The 20,615-nt window shown below is 38.0% G+C and overlaps 1 protein-coding gene across 1 annotated transcript in view; it reads right to left on the minus strand.

Moving 5' to 3' along the window:
* The window catches only part of ZFR (zinc finger RNA binding protein), a 104,428-nt gene that overhangs the window by 71,653 nt on the left and 12,160 nt on the right, over nt 1-20,615 (minus strand). Inside the window, exons 3-5 of the mRNA XM_006896791.1 lie at nt 7,295-7,577; nt 5,121-5,265; nt 1,846-2,064 (exon numbers count right to left, since the gene is read on the minus strand). Coding sequence (XP_006896853.1) covers nt 1,846-2,064; nt 5,121-5,265; nt 7,295-7,577 — 647 coding nt within the window. The remainder of the gene's footprint in view (nt 1-1,845; nt 2,065-5,120; nt 5,266-7,294; nt 7,578-20,615) is intronic.

The following is a 20,615-nucleotide window of genomic DNA, read 5'->3' on the forward strand; positions in this document are numbered from 1 at the left end:
ATCTTGGCTTCTTGATGTTCTAGTGCAATTTTCAGAGTTTCTTCTAACATACACTTTGGTTTTCACTTCCTTTGTCTTTGTAATGATCTTTTGCCCTCTTCATGGCTGATATCCTTGATGTCAACTCACAGATCACCTGGTCTTTGCTCACTGGCGTTCAATACTTCAAATGTTTTAAGATAATTTTTTTTTAAAGATAATTTTTAAATTCAGGTAGAATAGACTCAAGATCTTATTTTTGCTTCTTTTGGATTTGTTTATATTTTTTTCCACCCTCAATTTGTACTCACACACAAGTAGTTGATAGTCTGTTTCAAAGTCTGGAGCTGGCCTGCTTTTGACTGCTGATGAGGTTCTCCAATGATTTTTTCCATGTGAAGTCCATGTGTAAAGTTTTCGCTTGTGCTTTTAAAAAAATGTACTGACAATGAAAAAAATCACTGAATGTATGAAATTTAATCATTCTATATCTGGCCTAATTTCTATCATCATGTCCATACTCTCTGGCTATCATTCCTTCTTCACAGTTTCCAGTTTTTGCATTCCAGTCACCAATTAACATTAACACATCTTGACTGCATGCTTGCTTGGCTTCAGACAGCAAAACTTGGTAAAATAAAAGTTCCGTTTTCTCCTTTTTGGCTTTAGCTGTTGGTACAAACATCTGAGGAACATTAACATCATGATAGATGGAGAAAAAAAAATCAAACTGTGAATGACTTAATCTTCAATGGATCCATAATCAATACCCTTGGTACCAGCTGTCAGGATACTAAGAAACATACTTCACTGGGAAAGTCTGCAGTCAGGGATCTATTCAAATTATTGAGGAGCCATGATATCAGTTTGAGGACTAAGGTGTACCTTATTCAAGCTATGGTCTTTTCATTTGCATTCACTTGCTATGCATCTGGGAGCTCAACAATTACTAAAATGATAGTAAAAAGAACTGATGCTTTTGAGCTGTGGTGTTGGGAGAAGAGTACAGAATATCCCATGGACTGCCAAAAAAGAACAAATATAGCTATGTCTTGGAGAAGGCATAGCCAGAGTGTTCCTTGGCGGCAAAGATATAAAACTCTGTCTCACATACTTTGCACATGTTGCAAGGAGAGGCGATTATGATAAACAGCATGCTTGGATAGGTGGAAGGTAAGCGAAAGAGAGGAAGACCTTCAACCAAGTATGTCAGAGATTTTTGAGGATGGCATAGGATAGGACAGAGGTCAGACAGACCTGCTGTTCACAGGGGCTCTTTAGTCCTACTTGAAGGCACCTAACAACCACAACTGCTCCTCCACACTGCAAACAAACCTGTCTGATACCCAAGCCATAACAAGACATGTTATTAAGAAATAAGTAATATCTAAGGCTGAGTGTCTACAAAAGTACAATATGTGAGTTTAATTATGCAAAATATTTCAGCCAGTTATCAGCAAGACAGTAGGATGATTTCTTTAAGGACAAAGTATGATTATTTAAGGCATCTGATCTCTCAAGACAAGTGCATTATATAAGTTAGGGAACTTTTGAAAAGACTACACAGTAATGCAAAGATCATCCTCGACAATGAATATTAAGAAAAAGGTCTTCAAGGTAAAAAAGAAACAATATTAATAATATGCCAATAGAGTAATAATATGCCCCGAGAGTCCTTGAGTGCTAAAGTTCATTTGGAAAAGTCAGAATGCTAAGGACCAGACAAGTACCCAGTGTGCATTTTTGGCCTGTCTTCAAAGCTTCCTGTATCAGAAGACAGTTCCACAGAAAATTTAAAAGTTTCTAGTAGCAAGCCTCTTTTAAATTTTTTGACTCATTTATAATAACACAGGTTATCAGTCTTACCAGAATAAGTAACTGCTGTAGTACTGTAAGTAGCACTCTGGGTATAGGACGGCACCACAGTGGCTGCAGCTGCTACTGGTTGTACGGTGGAGGATACAGGATAAATAGAGAAAGTAGTGGTGGCTGGACTTGGTGTGGCTGGTTTTATGGCTGTCACTTGTCGAGTTTGCTGAGCTTGAGTATACTGAGTTGCACCTTGGCTATATCCTGCTTTGGGGGCTAAATTGGCAAAGAAGTATCAAAGAGTTAGAAGTGTATGGCACCCTAGTTACTGTACCAATATCCTTAAACATCAGAAAACAAGGCACGTGATCATTATTAACTATACATCTTATGCCAGCAATTTCTTCTTGGCAAAAGCGGTAAAATTTCTATCGATAAAATACCTAAGAAAATTAATTATCTTTCTGAAATACTTTCCAAAGATTTCCAAAGACATGTTGACAAAACTTGTTTACTAAAGTTTTCTCACAAATGAATGAAAGTTTTGGGAAAAGATAGGTTTACTTTAGTCTATCAACTTGAGAGTGATGCTCATTGCTGGAACTAGAATAAGAATTTCAATGCATTTAAAGTCAGACTAAAAATGTTAAAAGTTTTTTTACTATAGGTAACTTGTTTAATATGCCATTCATTGTATTTTATTTTTTTTTAAAATCTTAGGCTGGGTTTTTTATTTGTGTGTGTGTGTGTGTGTGTGTGTGTGTACCGTCAAATCAGATCTGACTGGTACAGGAAGAGATTGTCCCTCCGTCCCTGGCAGAGCATCTGGTGGATTCGAACCATGCGCCTCTGGGATTGTGGTTGCAGCTCCTTGCCACTAGGCCACCAGAGCTCCCCTCATTCATTGTATTTTACCAACTTATTCATAAAGAATTTCAGTATGATTTTAACACAGGATGTCACTGACTTAATTCTTCATATGTCAATATGTGTGTGCCTTTGGGATTGTAGCACAGCTTCTTTACCACTAGGCCACCAAAGCTTCTGCCCCCTCCCCCATATGTCAACAATGCAGGTTTTAAAAGGCCTGTCATTAAAGTCTGTTCCAAACATTCTGCTATCTTCGACCATATTCAAAGCAAAAGTGTACATTTACCACTTCCTTATCGGCCACTGCATTATCTGACACTTCTCATTTGTGACAATAATAAAAAAACCTATTACTTTTGGCAATTTAACAACATATGCCTTGCAGTAACAGACACCCAGTGCTAGACAAGCTATGATGGTTAAGGTTACGTGTCAGCTTGGCTGAGACATGGTTCTCAGTATCTTAGGAGCTATGTAATGCAGCTAACCTGTATGTACTGTGATCTGATTTAGACATATTTCACATATTGCTTTTCAGGTTTTAACAATGTCAGTAAATAAGGAATAGTTATATTTCTAAGAATCTTATTAGATTAATTACTAGTTAAAAAATTAGTAACTAGTCACTTTTTAAGTACTGCTGAGTCGGAAATGACTCATAGCTGATCCTCTGGCAGGTTTTTAGAGGCAGTTAATTACACGGGAGGAGACTGCCCATCTTTCTCCAGCAGAGCTGTTGGTGGCGCAGCTTCTTGTCAGTAGGCCACAAAAGCTCCCTAGTCCCTGATTAGCAATCATTAAAACATTAAAAAAAAAAGTTCAAATGCTCACTTAAAAGAGCTGCATTGAAAGAGCATTACATAAATAGGCCTTGCATTTATAAAACTTTCATCTATGTCCATTATGAAACTTGACCTGTACAACACAAATGGAGATTAACATCAGAAGAAGGCAATATACAAAAGCTAAGTAACTTATAAAAGACACAGTCAATATTATAATTTAGACTATATCTATGACTTCTGACTCAGTGTCCCTTGTGTACAATTTAAGCTTGGCAGGAAGTTAAATATATTGTATCTAAGCTCATCAAAAAAGGTAATACAAAAAAAGTCAAGGTCATTGTAATTTAAGGTATTTTAAAATTACTTTTAAGAGATTAAAAAAAAAAATCTTAGAATTAAAAGAGACCTTGGGGGATCTGGGTTAACTATCAGTAATTATAGAAAAAGAGATGAGAGAAAGGTTAAATTCCTTTATTCATGTTAGTATCAAAGCTAATACCAGAAGTCAATTCTACTTTATCCTAATCTAAGGCTATGTGATCTAAGGCTCTATAAACTCCTTCTTAAAACAAAAACTACTGAATGAAGGGAAATCCAAAAATCTCTAAAAGTTCATTAAAATTAATAAAAATAAAAATTAAAAACAAAACCAAAAACTACTGTCAGTGAATTGGTTCCAACTCTTGATCAATCCCCCATCAAGAAATGGTCTCAACTTTCTCCCAGAGTATACAGAAAATGTGGACTTCCGGCAAGCTCTGGTGGCCTAGTGGCAGGAAACTGCACTGCAATCCCAGAGGTGTGCGGTTCAAATCCACCAGATGCTCTGCTGAAGGAGGAACAATCGCCTCCTGTACCAGTCAGATCTAATTTGACGGCACACATGTAAAATAAATAAATAAATAAATAAATAATTAAAAAAAAAAAAAATACTCATACACCTTAAAAAAAAAAAGTGAACTTCCAACCTTGTCAGCAGCCCGATATATTACATACTATATGCCATCAAGGCTCCTTTATATGGAGTCAAATCTAATTAAATAAAGGAGACGCTCACTTCCAGAACTTAAGAGTTTTACTTTTAAGAGTTCTCAATTAAATTTCTAGGAATTCATCTTCTACTTTACAAATAGGCAGGCTTCTTAGCAAAAATCAAAAAAATCCTAACACAAAATATACCAAAAAACCAACCACGTTCTTTACTTAGACCACTATAGGATACTATCTTTAATGTTAATGGTAGTTTGTACCAGCATCAACTTTATTAGAGATAAGGTAAAGATAAATTAAAAACAGTAGCCCATAAAGGCTTGCCTTTAGTTAAAAGTTAGTTGGTAATATGTTCTGGGCATTTCTGACAAAATGTGGCCAAAGGTTTTAAACATAGCATCTTCTTACAGCTGTGCCCCACCACTAGCTGCCTCCAATGAAGAAGAAAAAAGGTGTATTAAAAAAAAAAGCTAATTTCTAATAAGGATATGAATTGCCTCCTTGGCTTTCTGCCTATGACTCAATGCATTCTACTAGAAAAAGAGAAAGACCTTGGTAGACTCTGCTTACAAGGTAACATACACAATTAGTTTTCAAGAACCCAAGAGTATGTTTTTTATTAAAAATATATCCTGACGCACAGTTTCAATAATATATAGTGAAATGGAGTATGTTAATAAAACTCACCTGTCTGATAGTAGGTTTCAGCAACAGAAGGCTGAGGCTGGGCAGCAGCGGCTACAGCAGCAGCAGTAGCTGTGGGCTGTTGGTAGTACTGCTTACTATCATAAGCTACAGCAGGGGCGGTAGATCTTACATATGAGTATGAGTCCTAAAGAAAAGAGGAGAAAAAAAAAGACTTGCTGTGAATGATGTAGAAGGGAAAACAAACATTTTTACTATATAAAAAGTCTAATAAAAGAACACAAAAACTTAAATATGAATTTAGATCTAAACTCACTTGTATTAAATACAAAGGAGATTCATTTTAAGAGAAGAAAAACAATTAGATGGTGAGTAATACTGCTATGAACATTGGCATATAAACCTCTGTTTATGTCTTCTAATTTCCTTGGGGTATATTCCTAGTTGTGGAATAGCTGAATTCTATGGAGTTTCTATGTACAATTTTTTTTACCAAACACCAAACTCTTCCAGAGTGGTTGTACCATTTTAAAATCTCACCAACCGTGTATGAGAGTTCTCACCTCTCCAACATTTGTAGCTTGCTGAGCTACTAACCTCTGCCACTGCTACTGAGGTGATAAGGTATCTCATTGTGGTTTTTTATTTGCATCTCTCTTATTGCCAGTGATTTTGAGCATTTTTTCATGTGTCTGTTGGTCACCTGAATATCTTCCTCCATGAAAAGTCTTTCCATGTCTTTTGCCCATTTTGTAACTGAGATATCAGTCTTTCTTCTGGAGGCCCAAGAATATTCTGTAAACTTTTGTTACAAGACCCTTGTCTGAGAGGCTGGAGAGCATTATTTTGAGTGAACTAATGTAGTCTTATAAGGACAAATACTGCGTAAGACCATTATCATAAAAATAGAAGGAAAGCTACTAAAACATGTATGGAAACTCAATGCAGGGAGGGATGAGGATAGGTAGGGGTTAAAGGTTGCACTGTTTGGGGGGATGAAGTGGGCAAGGGAAGGAAATGAGTAGGATCCTGGCAAAAAGCAGGGTAATGATGGACAATGTCCAATGGTGATTAATTTTATAAAACATAATGCATGAATATGTATGAAACACAATGTGAGTGAAGAATCGTGTGAAACACAATGTACACAAACTTGGTAAGCAAACCAATAAAACAAAATACCCCAATACTATGAAAAGAAATCCCATCTAAAGATAAAACTTAAACACACAATTAGATACTTTTTTGAAAAAAAATTAGATGAATTTAGACTCACTTGAGATAAAAACCATTCCAAGCAGCATACTTAAATTTCACAATAAGAAAACCCAATGAAACATTTAAGAATATTAACTTTTTTAAAATAAAAAATGTTTTTAAAAATGTACTAAAAGTTTCATTTTTTTGCCCTAAAGGTAGACTCTATAGTACTAAAATGTGTTCTAAGTGTTGTGATTTCTCAAGTTTTATTTTTATTCCTTTTTACTATCATTGTTAATACACAATGAAGGTGTTCCAGGGAGAGGGAATGCTATATACAAAATACCTCAACAGTGAAGATCAAAGTTAGCTAAGTGAATTCTGGTACTGTACAAAGTGAGAAAGGTCGGAGGGATGTAGGAAATAAGACTAGAGACACAAGCAGAGCCAAGGAAACACAAAAATTGTGAAGATGGTATTGGATCTGACAGTGTTTCACAATAATATAATAATGTGGCAGTGTACAAAATATGGTTACTGTGATTTTTAATCAACTCAATGGCACCTAACAACATATAGCTTACTTAACGTAAAGAGAAAATAATTTCATGCAGCACCTTTAAACCGTAATTCTCAAAATAGCAGATATGATATGCTCAGTGTAGATATATACCACCACAGTACATACGAGAGTTATTTTCCAAAATTCTTTAATTTTCTTCAAAAGTTTTAGGTAAAAAACTGAACTAGTAATTAATGTTAACTATAAAAAGTAAATTGCACACACCTCTCTGTGTGTAGAGATGAAGAATGCACTATTGGTGATTAACATAAAACACACAACAAGGAAATGTATGTTCAGATTATACCCCCAAATCACACGAAATGCATACCCTTCCTTTACCATTAGAGGTAATTTTCTAAGTACAAAGATTGGTAAGCACTGCTCGGGCATTATGATATATACTGATACTATTTACATCTCTATGTTAAGGCTACTGAAACAGTTTTCTTACCTGGTAATTTTGTGTAGTAGCTGGGGGTGGAGGGGGTGGAGCTTCTTGTTGCCTCTGGGTATAACCATAGTCAGTTGCTGTGTGTGCAGTGGGGTAGCCTCCATAAGCAGCTGCTGTTGCAGCAGCTGCAACGGCTACTGGAGCAGGCCTGGCAACTGCAACTGTGGCGGCTGCTGGTGCATAGGCAGCAGTAACTGTGTGAGCAGCTACTGGAGCCTGATGGACGGTGTAGCTAGCAACTGTAGTTGGATGAGAATAGGCTACACCCGAAGCTGGTTGCTGGCTATATTTCAGAGTACAAAAAATAAAAATATCATTTTAAAATCTACATGTTTCATCAACTTAAATAAGAAAGCACATTTTCAGATAATTTAATAATGGGCTAAATAATATCAAATATTTGAACTTAATAAACCAAATACCATATTTACTATCCCTCAATCTCACAGACTATGGTTCTGACCATAGATTACATCACAAAGCAAGATGACAAATTAGGGTAAGAAACAATATTAAGGACAAAAAACCCACTATTGATCAAAGTAAGAATTTTAACAATTATTTCCTGTATGTAATGTTATTTCTTACATTTTTAAAAATATATAAAGATGAAAAATAGGGTATTTTAACTCTAATTATGAAGAAACTTTAAATTGGAAATGACTAGTTAGTATAAATATCTTAGTTGTTCTAGAGCAGTAGTTCTCAACTAGGGGAGATTTTGGCCCCTAGGAGACAGCCAACCATGTCTGGAGATATTTTTGACTGTTGAAACTGCGGGGAGTGGAAGAACTATGCTACTGGCATCTAGTACGCAGAAGCCAGGGATGCTGTTACACATCCTACAATGTACAAGCCAGCTCTCCACAATTACCCAAAGACTATCAATAGGTCTGAAGCTGAGAAACGTTGTTCTAGGGTATAAAAACTACAATTAAATATTTAGAAAAAAAATAATCAAGATTTCATTACATAAAGTTTTTCCTCTTAAAATTTGTAAACTTTTAAATTAAGAACCTATATAACATAAAACCAAGTCTACAGATTTTAACACACAAACATGTTATTCTTAGTTTACAAAAGTTAACAAACTCAACAATTACTAAGGCAAAAATGCCTTCTAAAAAAAGGAGAACCTCAATATTTATTTAGTTGTTTTAGCTGACCACACATTTTAATATGAGCCAACAGTTAAGAAAAGATGATAAGGGAAAACAAACAAACCAAACCAAACCTTGATAAAAGCTGAAGTTGCACTAACACTAGAGTGTCTGAATCTGGTAATATGATACCAAGTCTTTTGCACTGGTATACACAATACCACAGGAATGTGATTATGAAATTATAATATAGAAGTATCATTATTTTAACTGTATTTTGGAAAATACTGATAAACTAGGGTGTGTTCAAATGAAATCAACATGAAATTTATAGATCTGGGTACTACTTCATGTAAGAGTTCCTGGGGACATTTAGTCTACAAAAAAGAGTGACTGGGTAGGTATGACAGCTGCCTACTAAGAGAAGAGACTTACTCCATGCTGCTCCAGAGAACAGAACTAGAACCAATGGATGGAAGTTACAGGGTGGCAGATTTCAGCCCAATATGAAAAAGAAAAAAAATAAATAAAAAACTTAACACTTTGAACAGAGGCCAAAGAAACTCTTATAATAATTTATATTTGGATGAAGTTTTCCATATTTTGATATTCCATTTAATTAATATTTTCTACATATATGCCAATTTTAAGACAGAAAAAGTTTAATAGTAGAAAATTTATTTGGGATTGACAGATCTGTGAATAATTCCACACCCTTAAAAAAATGCCAATACCACATTCAAAATTTGTAAAACCAAGAAAGAGGATTATTTATAAAATACAAATACACCAATTCTATGAAACTTGCATTTAATACTGTCATTGTTTGCCTGTAAGTCAGAACCGACCCATAGCTGAACCTCCAGGGGGATGTCAGAGGCAGTTAATCATACAGGAGGAGAATAGCCATTCTCCTCCTGAGGAGCAGCTGGTGAATTAAAACTACATTCCTTTGGGATTGTAAACCATTAGGCTACTTCTAGGATATAGAAGACTGGGCAGAGTGCTAGTGGCGTAACAAATTACCTGCCAGACTACTAACAAAACCCCGGGCAGTTTTAATCCAACAGCTGCTAGGTAGAAGAAAGATAAGCAATACCCTTCCATAAAGTCTTAAAAGCCTCAGAACCTGAGGAAAGGTTCCCAGGAGTGGGATTTTAGGGGGAAGATTTAACCGACGTCAGGGGTTCTATCTATGCAAAAATCCAGATGTCATGGATTCCTACACTAATTCCACTTGTACAACTCCTCACCTAGTATCTGTCTACTTTCTTGATTCCCCAAATTTGTCCTGTAAGACAAAAAGCAAAGTGGTAATAGACTAAGAACGTCAAGTCAAATCAAGGGAGGTACTTTGCTCTCTCAAAAAAAGTAGTATTTTATCATGTTTAAAAGGAACATTAACAGAGCAAATTAGGTTCCCATTTAACAAGAACTCGTTCACTCAATGCCACTAGAACCACCTCATAGCTGACCCTCCAGAGGGGTTTTCAGAGGCTGCAAATTGCATGGGAGGAGACTGTCCATTTTTCTCTTGAGAAGAAACACTGGTGGATTCGAATCAACAGAGGCTGCTTTAGCAGGGAACTCCCTTCTGACTAGGCCACCAGAGTTCCCACAAGTAACTACACAAAGTACTCCATGTTACTGTTTCCATTTTTGTAATATATCATCATTCTCATTTACTTTGTTCTGGTTGTACTTCAGTTTCCTTGGCCACCATACATCTTTGCTTTAAGAGAAATTTCCCACAAGCTGATCACTTTTAAAATGCAGCTCATTACTTAACAAGTGAAATTCATTATTGTATGAGTCAATTTCTTACACTTTCTTTAGCTTAAAGGGAAAACTTCAGTTTAGGATTTAAAGAGATAATGAACACTTCACTGAATAGGTGGAGGAATCACAAGCTGAAAGGAATGGACAATTAGCCATTCTGTGGTAACAATAATCTGAAACAGGAAAAGCATTACAAAGTGAATTGGGGGAATGGGAGGAAGGAATGAATGAAAAAACAATTCTTGTAAACTTTCACTAAAATTACAAATGAAGAAAATAAAGAATACCACAAAGCTTGGGGAGTTTTCTAACCTCAGATTAGTAAGTATGGATTTTTATTTAAGAATTTGTGTTCTCTTTCACATTTTCTCCCGCTCTCAGACTACCTATTTTGACTCTGATCAGATCAGCCAAGAGCTGGGTCTCTGCTTTTAGCTCTAAAAAATCCATGAAACCCAGAACAGAATGATCATATGCTTTGGTTTATGGCTAGTGTCCCAGTGTAATTATTATTAGAACCCTCTCTCACTTCTTTTTCCCCCCGCAGGCTTATCCCTGGGCTGAGGAGCTCACAGCAGCCCCAATGGTTTCTCTGGCAGACAGAAAAAGCTCTGGGCCTGGGACTGCAGCTGGATGGGATGCAGAGAGAGTTTGCAACTCTCTCACTTTCTTAAATGTCCCAATTTGGACAATAAAGCCTTTCCAGGAATCATACAAAAAGATGCATGAGTCTCTGACACATCTGATCCCAATGCCACATACACTGTGTCAATCTGTCTGATCCGGGGTTTCCCTATTACGTACTGATTGGTCCTTCTCCAAGGACTGGTTGCTCTTGGCAATATGCCTATGGTATATGAATTCAATGAATAAGGAAGACAGAAGAATGAAAGCCTTTGAGTTGGTGGTGATGCGTAAGAATACTGAACATACATCTGTATAATAGGGCTGCCTAACTATGCAAAACCTATACTTGGACTAGGAAGCAGAAGTCAGAACAGAGTAGGGAAACAGTACATGGTTCAGGATCAGGAAACGTGTACATCAAGGATACATCCTATCTCCTCATCTTTTCAATCTATATGTAGAACAAATCATTTGGGAGGCTGAACTTTATGAGGAATGTGGCATCAGGATTGGAGGAAGACTCATCAACCACCTGCGTTACGCAGACGACAAACCTTGCTTGCTGAAACAGAGTAGGAGATGAGGCATTTGCTGCAGATGGTCGAGGATAGTAGTCTTCAATATGGACTGAAGCTCAACATCAAGAAAACAAAGATTCTTACCATTGGGCCAAATGTCAGCTTCACAGTAACTAACAACTTCAGCTTGCTTGGTTCCACTCTTGGCAACAGCAGTCAGGAAATCAAAAGACAAATTGTACTGGGACAGTTTGCTGCCAGGGACCCCTCTAGAGTATTGAGGGGCAATGATGTCAGTCTGGAGACTAAGGTATGCCAGATACAGGCCATGGTCTTCACAATTACTCGCTATGTGTTAAGAGAGCTGGACAATGGCTAAGGGCAACTGAAGAATTGATGCCTTTGAAGTGTGGTGCTGGATAAGAGTTCTGAACTCTTAAGGCTGTCAGGATAACAAACAGGTCAGTCTTAGAGTGAAACCAAGCTCTTCCCTGGAGGCAAGGATTCTGAAGCTCTATACCACATACTGTGGGCACGTGGCCAGGATGGACCAGTCCCTTGAGAAGAACATCATGACTGGAAAGGAAGACAGACAAGGGAGGAGAGGAAGACCAGAATGAAATGAATTGACTCAAGTGACTGGAGAAGTGGGATTGTGTCTGTAATAGATGAGGAGACTGGCTCAGGACAGGGCAGCGTTTAGAGCTCTTGTACATATAGGGTCGCTAGGAGTTGCAGGTGACTCCATGACATATAACAATAGCATTTAACTCTGTTCTGGTCCCCTATCCATCACCTGTAATGGAATCATATCCTTTAACAAAAATATAAGGAAGGTTGCTCAGTATCGTATTCTATCATTTCAGTTAAATACCTAGTAGCTAAAAACACCTAAACTTCTTTCTTTCATATCCTCAAGTCATATCTGTTATAAACTAATCTTTCATGATTGGTACAACATACAATGCACATTTATATTCTACCTGTGGTTTAGTGAGATGCTGGTAACCCACTTTTAGCACATGCTACCATCTGTTGGGGCCCATCAGACTCAAGTCCATGAATCTAAAGAAATGAGTTTTATATTACACCAATCCCTGGAACAGGGACACCTCCTGGTGTATGTTTCTAACTAAAAAATCTATTATTTTCATAAGATAATGAAATTTCAAAACATTGCATCTCATAAAAAAATGCTTTCCATTACTCAAAGTACAGAATTACAACAAAAAATTTAAGGGAAAAAAAATCTTTATGAGTCATGTAAAATTAGTCTTCAGTTACTAATTCTCTTTAACAAATTCTGACAGTTGTGTTTGAAGAGAGTATTGTTCTAATTGGTACAGCTCTTTTCTGTCAGTTTGCTGTACTGGGATAACTTGTGGGTTACTGTGATACTAAAAGCTGTGCCACTGGTGAGTCAAACAGTATAAGTGTTAACCATGGTGGACATGTTTTAGTAAAAGACAGATTGAGACAGACTAGGAAGCAGGACTGGCCATCCCTTCTAAAATAACAGACCTTTGAAAACCCTGGGAATACAGATTATTATAGAAGAGTAGAGGTAGAGGAAAAACAGTGACAAACATCTTTTACGTGATGCTGGGAAAAGGGGAGGGTTGGCAAAGACTATAACCCTCAAAGCCAGGTGGATTGACACAGTGACTGCCACAATGGGTTTTAACGTGTGTCAGGAAGTGAGAAGATGGCAGAGGACAGGGTTCAGATCTGCTGTTCACAGCGTTCCTATGAGTCATATTCAACTCGACAGCACATTTTTTAATAAAACAAGCCATAAAGTAACAAAAAGCTCATTTGTGAAATGTAAGAAAACTTTACTGCCATCAAGTAGAGCAGAAACTTTTATCTAGATAATATCTATTGTGAATATATCAAATATAGCCAGCTTCAGTTTAAAAACAGAACAAATTTAACAATTACAGAGCCAATAAACTTTAATGACATACAGGTAAAACAGAGTAAATACTAATGGAAGAATACTTTTGAAAAGAAGAGAAACAAAAGTGTTTATGAAATTACCGAAACTATAAAGACTTTTTTGAAAAAAATCAACTGTGTACTTAGGTTAAATTCTAATGCTCAGATCCCTGGCCCTTACCAAAAAAGTGAAGCCAATAAGACAACTTACTGAAACAGAACATCCAAACAGCCTTACTGCTTGCTTCTTTCTTAAAAATCAACAACCAAGAGTAACAGAAATTTGAAGAAAGACTACTACAAACAAAAGAAAATGATCCTAAATCTTACAACTCTATCTGCTAAGAGGAATCAGGGAGCTATGGTGGCTTAGTGATAAAGAGGTAGGCAGTTTGAATCTACCAGCTGCTCCAAGGGAGAAAAATGGGCAATCTCCTGTGCAACTGCCTGCCTGTGAAAACTTGAAGGGTCAGCTATAAAGCACACTCAAAAGTACACAAGAAGTGGAATCTAAGAAAGAAAATTAAAGAACTCAAGAGGCCAATATTTAACTAAAACTACAGAAAAGGAAAAAGTAGAAAAAAATTAAGAAAAAATTGTCATTGCTCAAGGAAGACTTATTTCCAAACCCAAAGAGCTTACAAATTTGCAAGGCAGAAAGGAGTCGCCGCACTGAGCGATCAGAGCAAAAATACTGAAAAATGTTGAAAAAGGGACCCTGCAAGCCTCTAGGTGGTTGCTGTTATATGCCTTTGAGTCACCTGTGACTCATAGTGACCTGATGTACAAGAGCCCTAAACCTTGCTCTATCCTGTGCCAATCTTACTGTCACCTACCACCCTTACCCCAGTCACTGAATAAATCCATCTTATTGAGGTTCTTCCTCTCCTGTGCTGTTTCTCCACCCTCTAAGGACTGGTGCCTCCTAGCAACATGTCCAAAATACGTCAGACAAAGTTTCAGAATCCTTGCCTCTAAGGAGCAGCCTGGCTTCACCCTCTCCAGGACAAACCTATTCGTTCATCATATATTCAATACTCTTCTCCAACACGACAGCTCAAAGGTATCAAATTCTCCTTCTTTGATCCCTAGTCATTGTCCAGCTCTCTGATGCATAGCAAGTGATTGCAAAGACCATGGCCTGTATCAGGTGCACCTTAGTCTCCAGACTGACATCATTGTTTTTCAGTACTTTGGAGAGGTTTCTGAGAGCACACTTTTCCAACGCAATACATCTTTTAATTTCCTGCTGTTGGTGCCAAGAGTGCTGATTGTGGAGCCAAGCAAACTAAAGCTGTTTACAATCACAATCTTTTTGCTATCCATCACAATGCTGCCAATGGCCCAGTGGTGAGAACCTCTGTTTTCTTGATATTGAGCTTCAATCCACATTAAAGGCTGTAGTCCTTGACCTTCTGCAGCAATTGCTTCAGGTCCTCCTCAGTCTCAGCAAGCAGGGTTTTAGCATCTGCATAAAGAAGACTGTTGATGAGTCTTTCTCCAATCCTGATTCCCCATTTCTCCTCAAAGAACCCAGCCTCCCAGATAATCTGTCCCACATATAGATTAAAAAGGTATGGAGATAGGACATATGCCTGGTTTTCACCCTTCCCAATTTTGAATCATGCAGTGTTTCCTTGCTCTATTCCAATGACTGTCTCCTGATCCAAGTATAGGTTTTGCATTAAGCACGATCAAGTGTTCTGGGATTCCCATTCTTCTCAAGAGTTAGCCACAGTTTGCTATGGTTCACATAAACACCTTTGCATAGTCAATGAAACACAGATAAGATGTTCCTCTGGTACTCCCTGCTTTCAGTCAAGAGACTCTGAATATTGCTCTAGGGCTCTGAAAAGCCAAAGCAAACAGAAGAAATCAAGATATTAAGAAGCTGAACAGAAGATTTCAAAGGGCAGCATGGGAAGACAAAGTGAAGTATTATAATAAAATGTGCAAAGAGCTCGAGTCAGAAAACCAAAGGGGTCAAACTCCCTTAGCATTTCTTAAACTCAAGGAACTGAAGAACAATTCAAGACTCGAGTTGCAATATTTAAGCTTGTTTTGGGCAGAAAATGAAATGATCCAGGAAGTACTAAAAGATGATGGAAAGAGTATACAGAGTAATTATACCAAAAGGAACTTGTGGCCACAGAAGAATTTCATGAAACATGTATGAGCAAGAGCCTGTGGAGATGAAGGAAGAAGTTCAAGCTGCTCTGAAGAACTGGCAAAAAATAAGGTCCCAGGAATTGACAGTTTATCAATTGATAATATATTTCAACAAACAGATACTGCCCTAGATGTGCTCACCAAGTTGTGCCAAGAAATCTGGAGCACAACCATCTGGCCAAGTGACTGGGAGGAATCTTTATTTGTTCCCATTCCAAAGAAAGGTGAACCATCAGAGTGTAGAAATTATCGAACAATATCAGTAATATTACATGCAAGCAAAATTATGCTGAAGGTTATGCAAAAATGATTGGAACAGCAAATCAACAGAGAACTGCCTGAAGTACAGGCTGGGTTTAGAAGAGGTCATGGTACTAGGGTTATTGTAGCTAATGTTAGATGGATCTTGGTTGAAAGCAGGGAGTCTCTAGGTAAGAAAAGGGGGGGAAAGCCCATAAAATCAGGGGACCCACAGCCAATGAAAATCAGACTTCTTGTCGATACTAGTAGTGGCCAGAAGACAAAATTAAGCAATTAATGGAGACCTTGGTACAAAGTCAAATTATGAAAAGAGATATGTTCTTCCAGACATTTAAAGATTCATGGATACCTCCTACTTACCCTTCTTAAAAAGCTGTATTTAAAAAGGTGCTCCAGCAAAGCAAGAATGAAAATATGGGATCCTGTAAACAGAAATCAAGAGAAAGTTCAGGTAAGCTGCCTTGCATCTGGTCCAGAAAAGACTAAATCTAGACTTGTCCTGAGAGAAAGAAGTTCCAGAAAAGAGAGCAGAATGCAACAAACAGCGTGAACAAGAAGCTGGGAAAAAATTATGTGCCTTCGAATCACCTGTGACTCATAGTGACCAATGTATAGCAGCTTGGAAGACTGCCTTGTCCTGAGCCAACACACCTACCCCCATTACCCCAGTTACTGCATCAATCCATCTCTTTTGGGGTCGTCTTCTCCTGAGCTGTCGACCTTCTCCAACGACCAGTCCTTCCTGTGCATGTGCCCAAAATATGTGAGACAGAGCTTCAAAACTCTAGCCTCCAAGGAGAAACTTGGGTTTCTTCATCTCCAACAAAGACCTATTCGTTCTTCTGGTGGTCCAGGGTATGTTTAATATTCTTCTCCAGCACCATAACTCAAAGGCATCTATTCCTCTTCTGTCATCTTTAGTCACTGTCCAGCTCTCTGATGCATAGTGAAGATCATGGTTTGGATTAGGTGCACCTTAATCTCCAGACTGACTTAATCTCCAGCTCTTCGGTACTCTGGAGAGGTCCCTAACAGACTTCCCCAACGCAATGAATCTTTTTTTTTTTTAATTATTATTTTGTGTGTGTGTGTCTGTGTACCGTCAGATCTGATCTGACTGGTACAGGAGGAGATTGTCCCTCCTTTCCTGGCAGAGTATCTGGTGGATTAGAACCACGCGTCTCTGGGATTGCAGTGCAGCTTCTTGCCACTAGACCACCAGAGCTCCCCTGCAATTAATCTTTTGATTTCCTGACTGCTGGTGGCAAGAGAAAAATCTTAGGAGATGATAAAGTTGCTGGCAACAAGTGTAAAAGAAAGAACAATTTTAAAAAACTGCTCGTGAAAGGCATGGTTCCAGTAAAAGATGTCACAAGTAAGCAATTAACCCACTCAATTTAACCAACTGTCAGCAAGTAGATTCTAATAAAGGAGAACTGCCCTATAGCATTTCTAAGACTGTAAATCTTTATGGCAGCTGACTGCCAACAACTTATTCCCAGAGTGGAGCTAATGGACTTGAAAAGCCAAGCCTTTGGTGAGAAGCTAAGTTCTTTAATCATGATGTCACCTGGGCAGGTTTTTAGGAGGGGCCAGTCCCTGGAGAAAAGTCATAACAAAGTGAAATGTCAGTAAAAAAGACTCTTAACAAGACAGCCTACCACAGGGAATAGGGTTCAAGCACAAGAGAGATTGTGAAGATAATGTAGGACCGGACAATGTTTCATTCTGTTGTGCAATGGGCTGCTATGAATCGGAGCTGACTCAAGGGCACCTAAAAAACCAAATCATTTGCACCTGAGCCAACAAAGATTCTTTTTTAAGTAGGACTAGAAAAAGGTCACTGCTGTTGAGTCCTACTCACCCTCCATTACATTTCTGAAGCTCAAAATCTTTATGCAAGGAAATTCCTCATTTTTCTCCCAAAAGTGCAGTTGACAGATCCAAACCACTAACCTTTCAGTTAGCAGTGTACCATAGAATATAATGCAATAAGCCACTAGAGTGCCTCTTAAGCGGTGCAAAGTTGTAAAAATGGAGCACTTTAAGAATTAAATTAGTAGAACAGTATTTGGCTCCACAGTAAATACTCTTTACTTATTCCTAACAAAGGGATAATGTCTTGCTTTTGAGGTTTATAATCAACCTAAATTCCCTAAAACAAATTATGATTCTGTAAAATAAATGTTATTACAAATAAAACACTGGCTTAAGTGGAGATTAGGGTGAGAAAAAGAAGAGCAAGGAGTTATTGAGTCTTTTTATCCAACTAGAAATTTGAGGTAATGCCAAGAAAACTCAAAATCACTTTCATGGAGTCAATTCCAAATCACAATGACCCAAAAAGACAAATTCAAATTGCTCCATAGGGTTTCTAATCTTTAAAGAAGCAGACTGTTACATGTTTCTACAGTAGGATGGTGGGCTTGAACCAATAACCTTCCAGTTAGTAGTGAAGTGGTTAACTAGCTACTGAGGCACCAGGACTTCTTAAGATCAGAAGCCTTTATTTTACAATACATGCACTGTTCTTGAAGAGGTTTCTGTAACCTAAGTATATATAAATTCTACTTTGATGTTACTGTCAAACAAATTAACATACCAACGATTACAAAACCCACTTTCACTGTTAGGAATCACATCTACTCAAATACATAGTCTTCTCTAAGGGGAATGTTTTATTATAAAATCTAAGCTCCTTTGAAGCAAGGATAGTGAGATTTTATCTCACACACCGTGGTGTGGCCAGTTCCTGAACATCATCATGCTTGAAAAATGGGGGGTGAAAAGACCTTCAACAAGATAAATTGGCAGTGACTGACATAAATGGGTTTAGCTACAGCAGAGACTACAAAAAGAAGGCTCAGGATCAGGCAGGATTTCATTCTATTGTACAACATACATCAAACTGTATTCATATATTTAAATCAGATGGAATGCAGAAGTAGATCTGAGAATACAGTTCTTCTGAGATAATTATTTTTATTTTTGTAAGTACCGTCAAATTGGACCCGACTAGCACAGGAGGAGACTGTCCCTCCTTCTCCAGCAGAGCATTTGAATCATGTACCTCTGGGACTGCAGTGTTGCTTCTTGTCACTAGACCACCAGAGCTTCCTGAAACTATTTTTTAAAAAGTAAAAGAAGGCCATACTGCTATTACTTTTTTTGAGGGTGGACTATAGTTATTTTAATAAAATATTTTTGGTTAACAAGCAATGATTTTATTGTTGTTGTTATGTGCCCTCAAGTCGCTTGCGACTCATAGCGACCTTATGTACAACAGCCCTAAACTCTATCCTGGGCCAATCGCACTGTCTCTGACATTCCCACCCCAATTACCTCAGTCACTGAATTAATCCAGTTCATAGAGGGCCTTCTCCTCCTGCGCCGTCCCTCCACCCTCCCAAGCATGATGTCCCTTCTCCAAGGACCTGTCCCCCTCCTTACAACATGTCCAAAGTATGTCAGACAAAGCCCCAAAATCCTTGCCTCCAAGGAGCAACCTGGTTTAACCCTCTCTCGGATGAATCTGTTCGTTTTCTTGGCAGTCCATGGTATATTCAATACTCATCTCCAGTACAACTCATTGCTCTTCAGTACTTTGGAGAGAGGTCCTTAACAGCAGACTTTCCCATTGCAATATGCCTTTAATTTCCTGGCTACTGGTGCCAAGAGTGTTGAGTAGGGAGCTAAGCAAACTAAGCAGTAAACAATCTCAATCTCTTCACCATCCATCCTGATGCTGCCAATTGGTCCAGTGGTGAGAATCTTTGTCTTCTTGATATTGAGCCTCAATCCATACTGAAGGCTGCAGTCCTTGACCCCCTGCAGCAAGCGCAAATGACATGTTAGAGGATACCCAAAGAGGTTTACTCATCATTCAGTGATAAGAATTTTCCCTCTCTGTGCTGAAGACCCAGGTTTGTTTGATTTACAAGTGGAGGATTGTTTTGTGCTGCTATGATGCCAGATGGGTTTCAATGGAGCTTTCCATCTAAAATGTAGGAGGAAGAAAGGCTTGCCACTCTAAGCTGAAAATCGCTATTGCTTGAGTAGCCACAGCCCCATGTATTTGGTCGGCAGTGGCAATCTGGGGTTCCAAAACACCTTCATTTACACAAGTGTGCTGTTGCACAAACACCACTTTCTGTGTTAGCAGACATAGGAAAGACGCTGGGAAGCAATAGTTTAGAGCTATGGGACTCCCCAAAGCCACTGTTACTGCTAAGACAGTAAGCGAGTTCTATTAGAGAACTTCGTCACAGGGTCTCCAAGTCTGTAAATGTTTTAGACGGAGACTGCCATATAATTTTCTTGCTGAGGAGCTGGTAGATTCTAACTGCCTTAGGAAAAATTTTTTTCCCCTTCAAGGAAGAACTGTGCATCATCTTAGTATCTAAGAAAAGGTTACAAAGTGTCACCCAAGAATTCTCAAAGCTAGCTTTTTCCTAGTATGGATAACGGAATTAACACTATCTGAGTGCTCAGAAAAACCTTAATGAAATTCTAGATGAACTTAATGCAATATTTTATGATAGTGTTTTGGGGTCCACAAAAGTGTATTTTCTCTCCAAACACCATAGGTGATGTTCCAAGATAGGGTAGTTCTCAACACTAAAAAGAACGATGACAAAAGAAATCACAAGGAAAAGAACCAATGATGACCAAGAGTCTACAGAACTAAAAAGAAGAAAAACTGAAAAGATGACAGATATATTGAAAGCACTGGATATAAAATACATAAACTTCAATAAAAATAAGACTATCAAAACTAAGGTCCATAGGACTAAAACCAAGGACTATGAAATTCATTACAGAAAAGCTAGGAACAACAGTAGAAGTCCTAATCCACAACATAAACAGTCTTCCCAGTATCCTGGAAAAGCTACAACCAGGAGAAGATAACATAGATGAATGGGACCTTCT

The sequence above is a fragment of the Elephantulus edwardii genome, unplaced genomic scaffold (genome assembly GCF_000299155.1).
Source record: "Elephantulus edwardii isolate Elephantulus edwardi_28Jun2011 unplaced genomic scaffold, EleEdw1.0 scaffold00191, whole genome shotgun sequence".
Taxonomy (NCBI): Eukaryota; Metazoa; Chordata; class Mammalia; order Macroscelidea; family Macroscelididae; genus Elephantulus; species Elephantulus edwardii.